Consider the following 13,033-nt stretch of genomic DNA (forward strand, 5'->3'; position numbering starts at 1 on the left):
GACCGCTGCTCCAAAGGTTTCCTTAAACCAGCGGTCGCCAACCTTTCGGACCTCACGGACCACCTGTTGGCAACCGCTGCTTTATAGAATTTATTTAAAATGAAAGAAGATTGGTCTTTAAGCCTCCTATGTGGAAAATAAATATTCTCAAGTGTGTTTTCTTATATTTAAGAGTAGATATGTACATTAGTTATTAGGAAAATGCAGATCAATACTATATTAAGGTACCACTTCATACTCACTAATATGGCCGTTAATTCAAAGAAAGAAACAATTGTTGGTAAAGATGTGGAGAAATTATGCTGGTAGGAATATAAAACGGGGCAACCTTTTGGAAAAAACTTGGCATTTCCTCAAAAAATTAAAAGTATAATTACCATATGACCCAGCACTTCCTTTCCTGTATATGACCAAGAAAATAGAAAACATGTTCACAGAAAAGTTTGTACAGTATGTTCACAGCAGCATTATTTATAGTAGCCAGAACGTTGGAAACAACCCAGTGTTTGTTAGCTGATGAATGGATAAACAAAATTTGATGTCTATACAATGGCATATTATTCTGTCATAAAAAAGGATGATGTACTGATACATGCTAAAACAGGGATGCATCTTACAAGTATTATGTTGAGTGAAAAAAGTCAGCTACAAAAGGCTGTTGTATAATTCCATCAATATGAAATGTTTAGCCAGAGGCACATCCATACAGTCAGAATATAGAGTAGTGGTTGAAGGGAGGATATTTGATACTTGTGATGTTGCTCAACTTTGTAAATATACTAAAAACCATTGAATTGTGCACTCTAAAAGGGTGAATTTCATGGTATATGAATTATATTTTTTTAAATTAAAAATACTTTAAAAAGAATTATTATGACCTACATACTTGATTGAAGTGAATCTGCTTTAGGTTAAGCAGATTGGCAGCCTAAATTTTGCCAAAATGAGCTCTGTGTTTGCCATCTGTCAAGGTTTAAGCATGTTCTTATGTCCTTGAATGTCATGAAAATGTTTGGCAGTTTTCCATTCCCTTCAATTTTTTTATCTGGCTTTTAACCAGTTTCTCATTCAAATAAACCCCTAAAAACTATAGATGAAGAAAATACTGGGCAGACAGTTGTTTGTATAAAGGTTTTTGCAATTGAAATTGGATGGAATCCATCATGAGCTAATCCCTCAGGGTGAACTGCAAGGCCTCTTAAATGATATATTCTTAATATAAGAATCATTACAAATTTCCCCTTTAAAACCAGGAGTTATTGTTCACACTAGTTACCTTAAACCATTTTCAAATCCTTATTTGTTCATGTAGGTGGCAATTTTATGTCAGTTCCTCAGAGAAATTGACTACAAAACAGCCTTTAAATCACTGCAGGAACAAAACAGGTATGCATGATTTAAAAAAAAACAAAAAACGTTGCAATTTTTCTGCTTAAGAGGAAGTAACTGAATTCCGTCTTTTCAGTCATGATGCTATGGACTCCTACTATGACTACATATGGGATGTTACCATTTTGGAATACTTGACTTGTATCCTTTCCTCTAATATCACATGTGATATTAGTACACTTCATTTCTGTAAATTAAAGAAGTATTTAATAGTGTGTATCTTCTAAACCAAACCTAAAAAAGTTGAGATTCTGTTGTGGTTTTTAATAGTATTAGATTTATTATTCTTAACTGACTCATTTAGATCTTCATCACAAAAGAGGAGAAACAGATAAAAGACAAATTGCGGTAAGTTATTTTGTGTCTTGCTTCAATAATATACTTAAGAATTGTACCAACAAAAAGATTTTGTGTGCCTATTACTTCTAAAAGTTGATTATTAGTGTTTTTTTAAAAGATCCTATTTTGATCATGAGCTTTTGCATCTAGTTTATTTCATATTAAAATATTAGATCATGTCATCTCTCTACTCTAGACCTCTAAATGGTTTCTTATCTCACACATTGTTTAAGTCCATACAGTGGCCTATAAAGCCACATATGATTTGCCCATCTAACCCCCACCTTGCTATAACTTCTACTGTACCAGTAAGTAGTTTTATGTGTGTATATGTTAGGAAGACTTTATTTTTTACCAAACCTCTAATAACCTCACTTTTCTGTTTTGGAAGATCAAAGCCATTGGTCAGACAGAATTGAACGCAAGCAACCCAGAAGAAGTATTACAGCTGGCAGCGCAGAGGAGGAAAAAAAAGTTTCTACAAGCAATGGCAAAACTTTACTTTTGAGCAGTTAAAATTTTTTAACTTTTATTTTTTAAACAATAGGCTAAATATAAACAGTATTAAAAGATGAAGTTTATATATAATACATATATACACATTTAGTGGTGTTTTTTTTCCAGACAAAAATACTGAAACAATTTAAAAACAAACTATACAGAAGATTTCATGCCATAATAGCTTAAATTTATAATTTCTTCAGAGAAGAGATTCACATGTCTAGTAACAAACAATCTACTATAATTTTTTTCTAATTAAATCCACTTTAGATGCTGAAATTTCATTTTTTCAAAAACATTTATGTAGAATTAGTCTATATACCACCTTCTTATGTGAAGTTTACTTGTTTGTTTTTTAAATAAATAGATCACTAGGAATTGGTATACATTTAATACTTTTCTGCCTTAATAGAAGTCTAGGTCAGGTGTTAAGCTTGATCACTTTGACACTGTCCTTAACTCATGTAGGAATTTAAAAAGGACCTTAGCAGTTTTGCAAATGGAAATAAAGCCTTAGTCACACTAAATTAAAAAAAAAAAATCCTTAGGGATACCTTAGAGCAGCGGTCGCCAACCGGTGGCCCGTGAGGTCCAAGAGATTGGTGACCACTGCCTTAGAATAATAAAGTGTCTTTCTCATATAAATAGTTTGAAAGGGTACTTAAGTTTTTTCACTCAAATTGTGATGTACAAAAAAGTTACTATAAAGCAACCTGTATGTCGAAGCCCCAAGTAGAAGCCACAGCATTTACATTGTTTATAATTTCTTTGGTATTCCCACTGTTTAGAGCGCAGTTTTAAACACCATGTTCTTAGCCTTACTGGTTAAAAATGTTATGTATGGCAAGGCAAATAAACTAGTTAAAAAAACATTTTAAAGTTCACCATTTATAAAAATTCAAGTTTTATAATAGCTCGCTACAGCAGCTATAGATAAATTAGTCACCTTATTACAAAACTAAACCTTTGTAAACATAATTTTATTTTCAAGAACCAAATTGCACTAAGCAAGGATATATAAATTTTGAGAATCTAAAAACTAGATTCAAAGTACTGTATCACTTAATGTACTCTTTAAGGTAGCACTTACCTAGTCTAAGATTTTAATGATAAAATTCTCAGTCCATCAAAATAGTAACACTGGATCAGAAAAATTTTATGGCATAAATTGTGGCTGGCTTCTAGCCAGTCACCTTGGGAATTAACTTTTTGTAAACAAGGCCTGCTGTTTCTTTAAACAGCTGACAATGAAATACATTTCTTAGTGCCAATTTTACATAGTTTTTTAAGTCAAAGAATGGCATTGAAATTTCTGAATTGGCGAGGGTAGTCCTGGCACTATTTTCCTGTAAAACTTTAGTACATTTTAACACATTGTATGCGGGAAACGTATTTATACGTTTTACGTTGACTGTAAGTAGTAGAGCCACCTGTTACTACCCGCAAACAATTTAATGACATTTTACCCAAAACTCAGTGAATACTTGTCAGCTTAGTTATCTTCCTTAGTGTTTTCCTGATGGTTTTTCAGTGCTCTTCGGTGGTGTCATGATGCCTCCATTGCACACTGGTGACAGTTGTCCCCCATTCCTAAGGGTGTTTACGTAATTGACTTCCTCCTGCACATGTGAAGAAATGCAGAGATTAGCAGCTAAGGTAAAGTACTGACATAGTAAAATAAAGTCAAACCAGATTTCTGGATACTAAATTGAGGCTGCTTAGGCCTAATATAATGGTCTTTTTTTCCCTCCCGTTATGGAAAATATAGATACAAATAGATAATAGATGCAAAGAGGTATATATAAAGGAAATGAGCATGTCTTTTTAAATTTTAATTGTTTTATTTTTACTTTTAAAAAAGCTTTATTGTTGAAAGTATTACATATGACCCCCTTGCTCCCCACAGCAGGCCTTCACTACCCTATTGTCTGTGTCTATGGGTTATGCACATATGAGTTAATTGGTTCATCTCTTTCCCCCCACTCTCCCCTGCCTTCCCTCTGAGGTTTGATAGTCTGTTGGATGCTTCTATGTCTCTGGGTCTATTTACAATGGTGTATTTTATGTCTTTGCAATTTGGTCACAGTCTAAGGTTCAGCAATTTGAACTGCTGTAACTATTTTTTTAAACTCAAAGTAGACTATTGGCATTGATCTTAAGAAACTTCACAAATCTTGCTTTGACTTCAAAGTTACTAACTCTTCTACATTTTGAAATCACTGTGCCCATTAGAACTTTCTATTCCTTTATTCTGTATCATCCTTACTGTCATAGTTTTAGTGACTTACTAGATAATAAGACTAAAAAACCCCACGAGAAACATACCAGCATAGGCAGGTAATTTGTGTGTGTCTGGATATTGTGTCTGTCTTCCATAGAAATCTTGTTAAACATCTTCAGCTTCACTGGACTAGTACTTTTTACTACACTGGCAAAGGGCACCATCCACTCTACACATTCAGAAATGCTTTCCCATTCCAAACCTAGGAAGAGAAAAGTTAGCAAAATGTAAGGTTACATCAGAAAGTATCTAATATATGCCTAATGAATTTGTTCCTGCTTCCAAATTGAAGGATAGCTATATTAAAACTCATTTTAAAAAAGAAGCCAAAATCAGTAAGTTTTAGCAAGTCAAAGCAGATTATGACTCTCAAACTGTAAGTGACTATTTTGAGGAAAAAGACTTCAAGCTTCTTAACCAGTACCTTCTGCATAGGAAATTAAAATGACCAAAACCCAAAGAACTCTTAAAGCAGAACTATAATCATGATTAACTTCAAATGGATTTAAATTCTATTTGACCTTATTGTTGTTTGTGGATAGACACTGAGGATTAGAACTAGCAGAAAGGAAGGTAATCACTACACTGCTAAAATTTTTCCATTAAAATTTTAAGTTTCTGTTTAGCAGCATGCTAGAGTTCATAAATTAATAGTCTCTTTAAAAGTTGTGAACAGATAAGGTAAAATAATGACTTACCTGAGGCTTTCTTAACGACTTCAATAGAGGTAAAATGGCACAAGGCGGCAGCAGCCAGTACTCTGTACTGGAATTCTAATGAATCAATGGCTAGAATACACAGATCTAAAAGCTGACAAAGGAAAAAGCAAAAGTACAAAGTATTTAGGAGACATAAAATATCAAAACTCAGTAACACTGTTTTGAATACACAGTACCTATTTTACACACTATGAGAAGTAGACAGGAAGGAATGGTACCCTCCTTTAGTTACTTCGTTAGAACATCTCTTACATGCTGGTCTAGGAACATTTAGTTGGAACTTAAATTTTTAAAAAATGTAACTAAGGTGATTTTAATTCTAACATGTAAAATAGGTTCCCTGTGTATTCAAATATAAAAGATAATCATATAGAACAGTGGGTCTCAACCTTCCTAATGCTGCGACCCTTTAATACAGTTCATGTTGTGGTGACCCCCAACCATAAAATTATTTTCGTTGCTACTTCATAACTGTAATTTTGCTACTGTTGTGAATCGTAATGTAAATATCTGATATGCAGGATGTATTTTCTTTTTCTTTTTTTAAATATATTTTATTGACTTTTTACAGAGAGGAAGGGGGAGGGATAAGAGAGTTAGAAACATCGATCAGCTGCCTCCTGCACACTCCCCACTGGGGATGTGCCCGCAACCAAGGTACATGCCCTTGATGGGAATCGAACCTGGGACCCTTCAGTCCGCAGACCGATGCTCTATCCACTGAGCCAAACCGGTTAGGGCAGGATGTATTTTCATTGTTACAAATTGAACATAATTAAAGCATAGTGATTAATCACAAAAACAATATGTAATTATATATGTGTTTTCCGATGGTCTTAGGCAACCCCTGTGAAAGGGTCATTCGACCCCCAAAGAGGTCGCGACCCACAGGTTGAGAACCGCTTATATAGAATAATTTCATACATTATAAAGCCTGGAGACAACTGGCTTAAAAATACCATTCCCCATTTTATATAAAAAAGACATCTATTTTAGGCTCCTAAAGAATGAAAAGTATTCATATTTAAACTCATAGTTTACAAACTTGTTTTCTAGAATTATTAAGCAGCATAAATCCTGGGGACAGAATTTTATGCAACACAAGTTTTGTTCCAGTATGCTAAGGAGTGAATTTAATCCAGTATGCTGTCATTTGTTGGATAGCCTATTTATGACTATAAATACACGGAAGGCCCTGGCCGCTGGCTCTGCTGAAGTGTCATCCCAATGCGCCAGGGCTGTGCTGGTTCGATTCCTGGTTGGGGCACATGCAGGAGTCAACCCAGGGTGGAACAACTAATTGATGTTTCTCTCTTTCAAATCAATCAATTTTTTAAAAAGCTAAACAAAACCTGTAATTAACATTAGCATATATTCAATAACAATGTCAATACCTGAGCTATCTGAATGAACTTTTCCTGAGAATACTGAGGTAGAAGAACTTTAGGAGCATCTTTAAGAGCATCAACTTGAAGGAAGAGATTGAGCCAGGAGATGACTGTTACGGGACAAAGTTCCCATTTTAAAGCCTGTTAAATGAAATTAAAATGCCCGTTAATAAATGTAGGTACATAGATACCACATTGTATAGCTACTTTCTAAGATAGCCATTTAAGAAACTTTTATGTTTTTAGGTTCATTTTTTTCCTAGGAGTTTTATTATTCTGACCCCTTTTATTTTTATTCAAGATATTTATAGATACCTCACAATCTAAAGCTGCTTGTGTGTTGTAATCTATTATTGACATAGACTCTTTTATTCTCAGTTGTCTTTATTTACAAAGTTCATTCAGCCTATTTTTCATTACTGCTTTTCTCATTTCTTGTAGTCACTGGTCTTCCAAATTTGTTCTCTACTTCATTAAAACTACTCTTTTAATTGTATTCAGTGACTCCACAACGAATTCCATTTAGATCATCTAAGAATTGATTCTAGACTTCTTATTTCTGTAATCTCCAATGACATCTTTCCCTCCGTGAAGCCCTGAGACTTTACCATTTATAAGAAGTCCAAAATAATTAGGAGAAAGCAGAGGGCCTTAACACCTGTGGAACTGCCCAGAGAATGCCATCTTCCCTTTACATCCTCTTTGTACTACAAGTCTGAATCTGGATAATTTTATTATTAAAACAGTATCAACATGTCAACAAGATCCCATTCTAACAGAGCTACCCGAATGTTTAGCTTGTAAACATAACTTATGATAATTTGTAAATGAAAGTCATATTGATTAGGTTTTCTTGTATATCCTATTAATAAACCCATGATGTCCAAATTTAAAAACATACTTTCTAGTAGTTTATATTCACTCTTTAATCTCTCATTGAAGGCCTAATTAAATACTTTTATGCTTCTTTTCTCCATTTTTCTATTAATAGCCCTTTCTCTGCATATAGAAAAAAAGGCAGTGAAATAATTCTATTTTCTGTCTGCTGGAAGAAGGGGAAAATGACTAAGGTCTGGGAATCATTGTTGGAATTCATTTATATATGTTATATGCTAACTACTAACTATGTTTTGAAAATATCCATAATTACTTAAATTAAGAAAATAGTATATTCTCAATATAGAAACTTGAAAGATACAGAAAAATAAAAATGAATAGGTTAAGCAAATTCCTCTTTCATCCATAACATTGTCAATATTTTGCATTAGCCTCTTAGAACTGGATCCTAATACTAAAACCTCAGTTTTGATTACTTTCATTGTAGTATTTGAGATTCAATAGTAATTACTGTTATTAAATTGCAACTAGAATAATAAAAGATATAATTATTACCTTTAATATAATGAGTTCCATCCTTAAGATATCCTCTTCACTGCAAGCACCATCAGTGACATAAGCAAACTCTTGGAGCTTAGGAGCATAGATTTCCTTTAAAATGGATTTTAAAATTAGTGTTAAGCACAGTTGAGATTGAGGTAAGAACAAAAGAATTATATACAAACTACCTACCGGCTTCATTTTATATATATATATATAATAGATTTCAGAGAGGAAAGGAGATTGAGGGGGGGGGAGAGGAACATCAATGATGAGAATCGTCGATTGGCTGCCTCCTCCCACACTGGGGATTGAGCCCGCAACCCAGGCATGTGCCCTTGACCAGAATCGAACCTGGGACCCTTCAGTTCATAGGCCGACACTATTCACTGAGCCAAGCCGGCTAGAGCCAGGCTTCACTTTTAAGGACAGGTTCACAAAGGAAAATAAATCTTAGTAAAATAATTCTACAATAGCCAAAGCAACCGTACATTTAAAGGTATCTTTCATATCTAGGTCTAAATTAGCCAACTATATTAAATGAGACTTATTTTCATGGAATTGATCTTGAATTGCAGTTAATAAACATCAGTATTTTAAACAGTCATTTCAGTTAAAACACAAAAAGCCACTCTTGTTTTAAGATTGCCTACTACATTGGTCAGAATAAAACAAAACACTTAACCAGTGAGTTCTAGAAACTGAAAACATCTCCTTTACACTAATACAAAAGGATGGTTTGTGTAGTTTGGCTGATGACAGGTCTGCTTTAACAGTCCAGAGAACTAGGATGGTCAAATGAGCAGAAAAGATGCCTGCCACAGATGAGAACAGGCTAAATATGAAGATTTCAGTCTAGAAAGATATCTGAAACAAAGTATTTCAGTTCAGAATCGACTGAATACAAACTTAGTCACCAAATTTGGCAGAATCTGGAGATATCTCTTAAAGCTCAAAAGGCAAATTTGGAAGAAAAAAATACACTTATGGAAATCAATGCATGATTTAGTCCTCCAAACACAGGCTTCAAAGATTTCAGATGAAGGTACTAATGATATTCATATTCATATTGAGATTGTGTGAAGGAAAATCTCAAGCAGGAAAGGAGTTGCCTTCTATCCTGGCACCACCATCAGATACAAAAATATTATTTTAACCCAAAAAAGCATTCCATTTGATTGGTTAATCAGTTTTCAAAGACCATTCTATTGGGTCCAAGTGCCATAATTCTGTATATAGGGACAGCATCAGTGTATTCTGTTTGGCCGAATGAGCCATGGAACATTTGACCTAGATACTAATTCCAGAATTTAAACCGGAAACTTATAATAGGCTTGGATACTAAAAGGGAACTATAATATTTATCTAAATCATGATGTTCAGAAAATATGGAAAAACCCACTCATCTTCCCTAAGGAGTTAATATCAAAGTAGTAGTGTTTCTGGAATTGATGTGTTGATTTTAAAACCTGGGTCGGTAAATATGTCTCTGAATAAACTTTGAGAACTTACCTCAAGTTTGGAAGCAATGAATAATGAGGTAATTCCGATGAGTTGGAGCATATTTTTATTTATATCCTTTTGTGTCAACATAAATCTATCAAAAAAGTCTTGCGCAAGGTAAAATGTTTCCCTATGCAGTGTGTATACTTCACATACCTAGACAAGAACCCCAAGGTTTAAATATTACTCCATGAATTTCTCCAAATTAGAAAGTTGTCTTAGCATACCTTACAATACTTTTATAAACCCAACTTTGATTTTTAGGATACCAAAGTTAAGATTGGGGAGAAAAATAACATGCAGTGATAGGATAAACAAATCTGTTGTCTGCATTTACTCGTATTTTATAGTTTTTTTTTTTCATACGGACTTAAAAAATGTATTTATTCCCAGATACATTTTATTTTTACTATGAATGAGAACTTTTTTCTATTAATTTCCTAATTGTTTATTGCTGACAGATAGGTAAATTTTCATGCTTAGTTTATATTCTTATCCTAATAGTTCCAACTGATTCTCTTCTCACTTTAGATTAAATGACAATGGTGTTCCTTTCAATGTTTTTATGTCATTTATTTTTCATGTGTTACTGTACTGGCTAAAATTGTAGAAGAAAACTGAATGAATAACATTGGTGATAAACTCTTATATCATATAGCTTGTTTAGACGAGATCGGGCGCGTTCAGGGTGGTATGGCCGTAGACCATATAGCTTGTTTAGGACTGTAATGGGAATTCCCCCGTTTCATTATCGTTGTTAATAATAGTATCTGTCGTTTGCACATTTATCAGAGGGGAAGCTTTTAATTCCCAAACTCCATGATGTAGGGGCCGTTACCCCCATTTTGAAGATAAGAAAACAGAGGGATAGAGGTTCTGATAAACTGTGTTAAGGAAATTTATTACTGGTTTACTACATGTCTTAAAATCAGATATGGATACTGAATTTCAAAAAATATCTTCCACATATAGTGAGATCTTATGATTTAAACTAGGTAATAAATAGGTTAAGGTAATAAATAGCTTTTTAAATGCTGAAACATCTTTCAAATAATGAAAGGATATAAGGTTGGGCAAAAGTAGGTTTACAGTTGTGACTATTCAATAGTTTATTATTTTCCATATGAACAACTCTAAACCTACTTTTGCCCCACCCTGTATACTAAGACAAAGTAGAATTAACACTGTTGGATTTGTCTTAATATATTCTGTACAGTTTTGCATACATAATCATATATTTAAGGGAAAACAGGAATACATTTGATAATCACTAGATAAAAATCAATGAAATGTAAAAAAGAAAATAAAGCAAACCCAACATAATTGTGCTTAAATTGCTTTCATGATCACAAGACACTTAGAAAAAATAAAAACCCAACCACCTTATAACCACATGATTAAAATACAATCTTCCTTTCTAGTCAGAATAAGGAATTAAGATAACTTGACTCGAACATTTTGTAGTCTTAAAGACTTTTCTGAATAGCTTCTGGCAGATCTACTCTGCCAAGTGCTACTCCACCAAAAAGGCTATAGTTTTCTCCCTTAGAATATATCATTTCTATCTACTTTAATAGGGAAGCTACAGAGCAATAATCAGTTTGTCTTCAATGTAAGTAATCATTTCCTCAGTAGTAGCGAGTGGGCTTAAACAGTTCCGGCACACATCTGTAGGGGCTTCAGGATCACTCATTCCTTTAGGTTAAAGGCACAACACTGCACAGCAGAATTCAAAACCTTGTCAACTATATATTCTATTCATCTTGAATACCCTCAGCACCTTGAACGGCGTCCGGTACACAGCAATACCCTGATATCAAGAATTCTGAATTGGGTTTGGGTTGTGTGAGATGTAGTGGCTGTGTCCTCATGATCTTACTCTTACAGACATTTTCCATTTCGGTACTATCAACTACAGTAAGTACCCCCAAACAAGGTGGCTGCTGGCAATGGATAATACACCATGAGGGCACATGAAAAGCACATTTACATCTATTTTCCATCATAAAGAGAAGGGAAATTTGTATTGCTGGAACATACCTCTAAAAGCCAGTCTAGAAGTATTGACCTCATTTGTGGTTCCAAGTCAGAATGCAGAACTTCAAAATGTTTGTCATGTACATATCGGGTCTCTTTCTTTAACATGTTTAGCCAAACATCATTTGAACATCCCCAGCTATGGAAAAAGGGTAAAAAGAAATAATTGTGTGGTTTACATAATATACAAGTTATGTTTTACATAGGAAAAAATTCAACTTTAAGACACTGAAATCCAACTTTCAATTTAGAACTTGATAGGAGCTACTCTTAAGGTAGTATCTACCTTTTAGCATGAAAAAGTAGAAACCTGAAATTATACAGCAAAAACCTGGATTATGATAATCTAAATTGATGGGAACAAAAAAACATTCTTTTGAAATCTATTATAATATTCCTGTTTAAGATAGCCATGTTCTCTCAAGAGCAATACTAAAAAGGAAAATATTTAAAGCTTATGATCCCAGTAGAGACAAGTGTCAACCACCTCCAACTAGTTCACCAATAGTAGAGTCACCTACAGTGACTCTAAATTACTAGAGGTTTTGTATAAGCTGTACTTACTAGTCCTGTTCATTAACTAGAAAAAAATATAGACCTTACTAAGCTTGGTAAGAAATAGATGGGATTGATATATCAAATGATACATGTTAAAATGTTTCCATCTTAACAATTTAGATAAATTCTTTAAACTCCATTAAGAAGGTAATTCGGTTCTGATAAGGCTTACAGTACTCAGCAAGCAAATGAAAATAACTATAGAATCAATGTTTAAAATTCCTCTATCATTTGCAAATAGCACTAGTCAGATTATATATGCGTAAGTATCAGTAAAGAAAGCAATTTTTTACAAGTTTTTCTATCTTATAATGAAGGCAAAAAATAAAGTAATGCCATTTATGAAATCAGAATAATTTTAATCTCTGATATTAAATTACTGAAAATTTTCTTACCTTAAATCTGGCAAAGGTGAAGGATTAATAAAAAGATTTTTAAATCTGTAGTTTGTAAATCTGGAGAAGTCGCTTGTTTCTATTTCTTTGTGGGGTGTTTCAATGATAATGCAAGGACTGATCCCCCCAGATAATGCAGGTGGCCAACAGTTCTGTCATTTAAAAGAAAAAAAGAATATCTGTGCAATAGGAAACCAGCTTTTATCTGAGATCTTTCATAAATGGAAGCTAGTATTTCTAAACAGTCTACAGTTTCCCCCAAACACCACTGCTAGCTAACATGCTGACAATGTCGTTTAGTAAGTTGGCAGTTCTATTTATATTTTATAAATAAGTCGTATAGCTCATCAATTTTCATAAAGAGTAACTGGTAGGCTGTTTTAGACAACAAAATACAATTCTGGAAATACAAGACATTACGTATTGGGGGAATGGAGGAATAACAATGCATCTGTAGTCAGATACTAATAACTTACAGATTGGTAAAACTGCTCCATTATTTATCAATAGTGGCAAGGGCACCTTGTTTTATAAAAAGCTTCCCCA

General features: G+C 33.6%; 2 protein-coding genes and 1 long non-coding RNA gene across 5 annotated transcripts in view; 2 read left to right on the forward strand and 1 right to left on the reverse strand.

The window, feature by feature from the left end:
- The window catches only part of INTS8 (integrator complex subunit 8), a 41,280-nt gene extending 38,967 nt beyond the window's left edge, over window positions 1–2,313 (forward strand). Inside the window, exons 24-27 of the mRNA XM_014550198.1 lie at window positions 1,313–1,386; window positions 1,466–1,530; window positions 1,694–1,737; window positions 2,120–2,313. Coding sequence (XP_014405684.1) covers window positions 1,313–1,386; window positions 1,466–1,530; window positions 1,694–1,737; window positions 2,120–2,236 — 300 coding nt within the window. The 3' untranslated portion in view covers window positions 2,237–2,313. The remainder of the gene's footprint in view (window positions 1–1,312; window positions 1,387–1,465; window positions 1,531–1,693; window positions 1,738–2,119) is intronic.
- A 5-nt stretch (window positions 2,314–2,318) lies between these two features.
- CCNE2 (cyclin E2) overlaps window positions 2,319–13,033 on the reverse strand; it is an 11,645-nt gene continuing 930 nt past the window's right edge. For 2 of the 3 annotated variants that reach the window (XM_005879235.2, XM_005879237.2), the window contains exons 4-11: window positions 12,488–12,639; window positions 11,538–11,673; window positions 9,507–9,653; window positions 8,010–8,105; window positions 6,624–6,758; window positions 5,209–5,320; window positions 4,555–4,712; window positions 2,319–3,848 (exon numbers count right to left, since the gene is read on the reverse strand). In XM_005879235.2, the coding sequence (XP_005879297.1) occupies window positions 3,735–3,848; window positions 4,555–4,712; window positions 5,209–5,320; window positions 6,624–6,758; window positions 8,010–8,105; window positions 9,507–9,653; window positions 11,538–11,673; window positions 12,488–12,639 (1,050 nt within the window). In that variant the 3' untranslated portion in view covers window positions 2,319–3,734. The remainder of the gene's footprint in view (window positions 3,849–4,554; window positions 4,713–5,208; window positions 5,321–6,623; window positions 6,759–8,009; window positions 8,106–9,506; window positions 9,654–11,537; window positions 11,674–12,487; window positions 12,640–13,033) is intronic. The other variant, XR_001364607.1, reaches the window with a different exon arrangement.
- Window positions 3,801–7,584, forward strand: LOC106728314. Its single transcript, XR_001364608.1, has 2 exons — window positions 3,801–3,885; window positions 7,059–7,584. It is a non-coding gene; the product is annotated as an uncharacterized LOC106728314 (long non-coding RNA).

The sequence above is a fragment of the Myotis brandtii genome, unplaced genomic scaffold (genome assembly GCF_000412655.1).
Source record: "Myotis brandtii unplaced genomic scaffold, ASM41265v1 scaffold59, whole genome shotgun sequence".
NCBI classification, from domain to species: domain Eukaryota; kingdom Metazoa; phylum Chordata; class Mammalia; order Chiroptera; family Vespertilionidae; genus Myotis; species Myotis brandtii.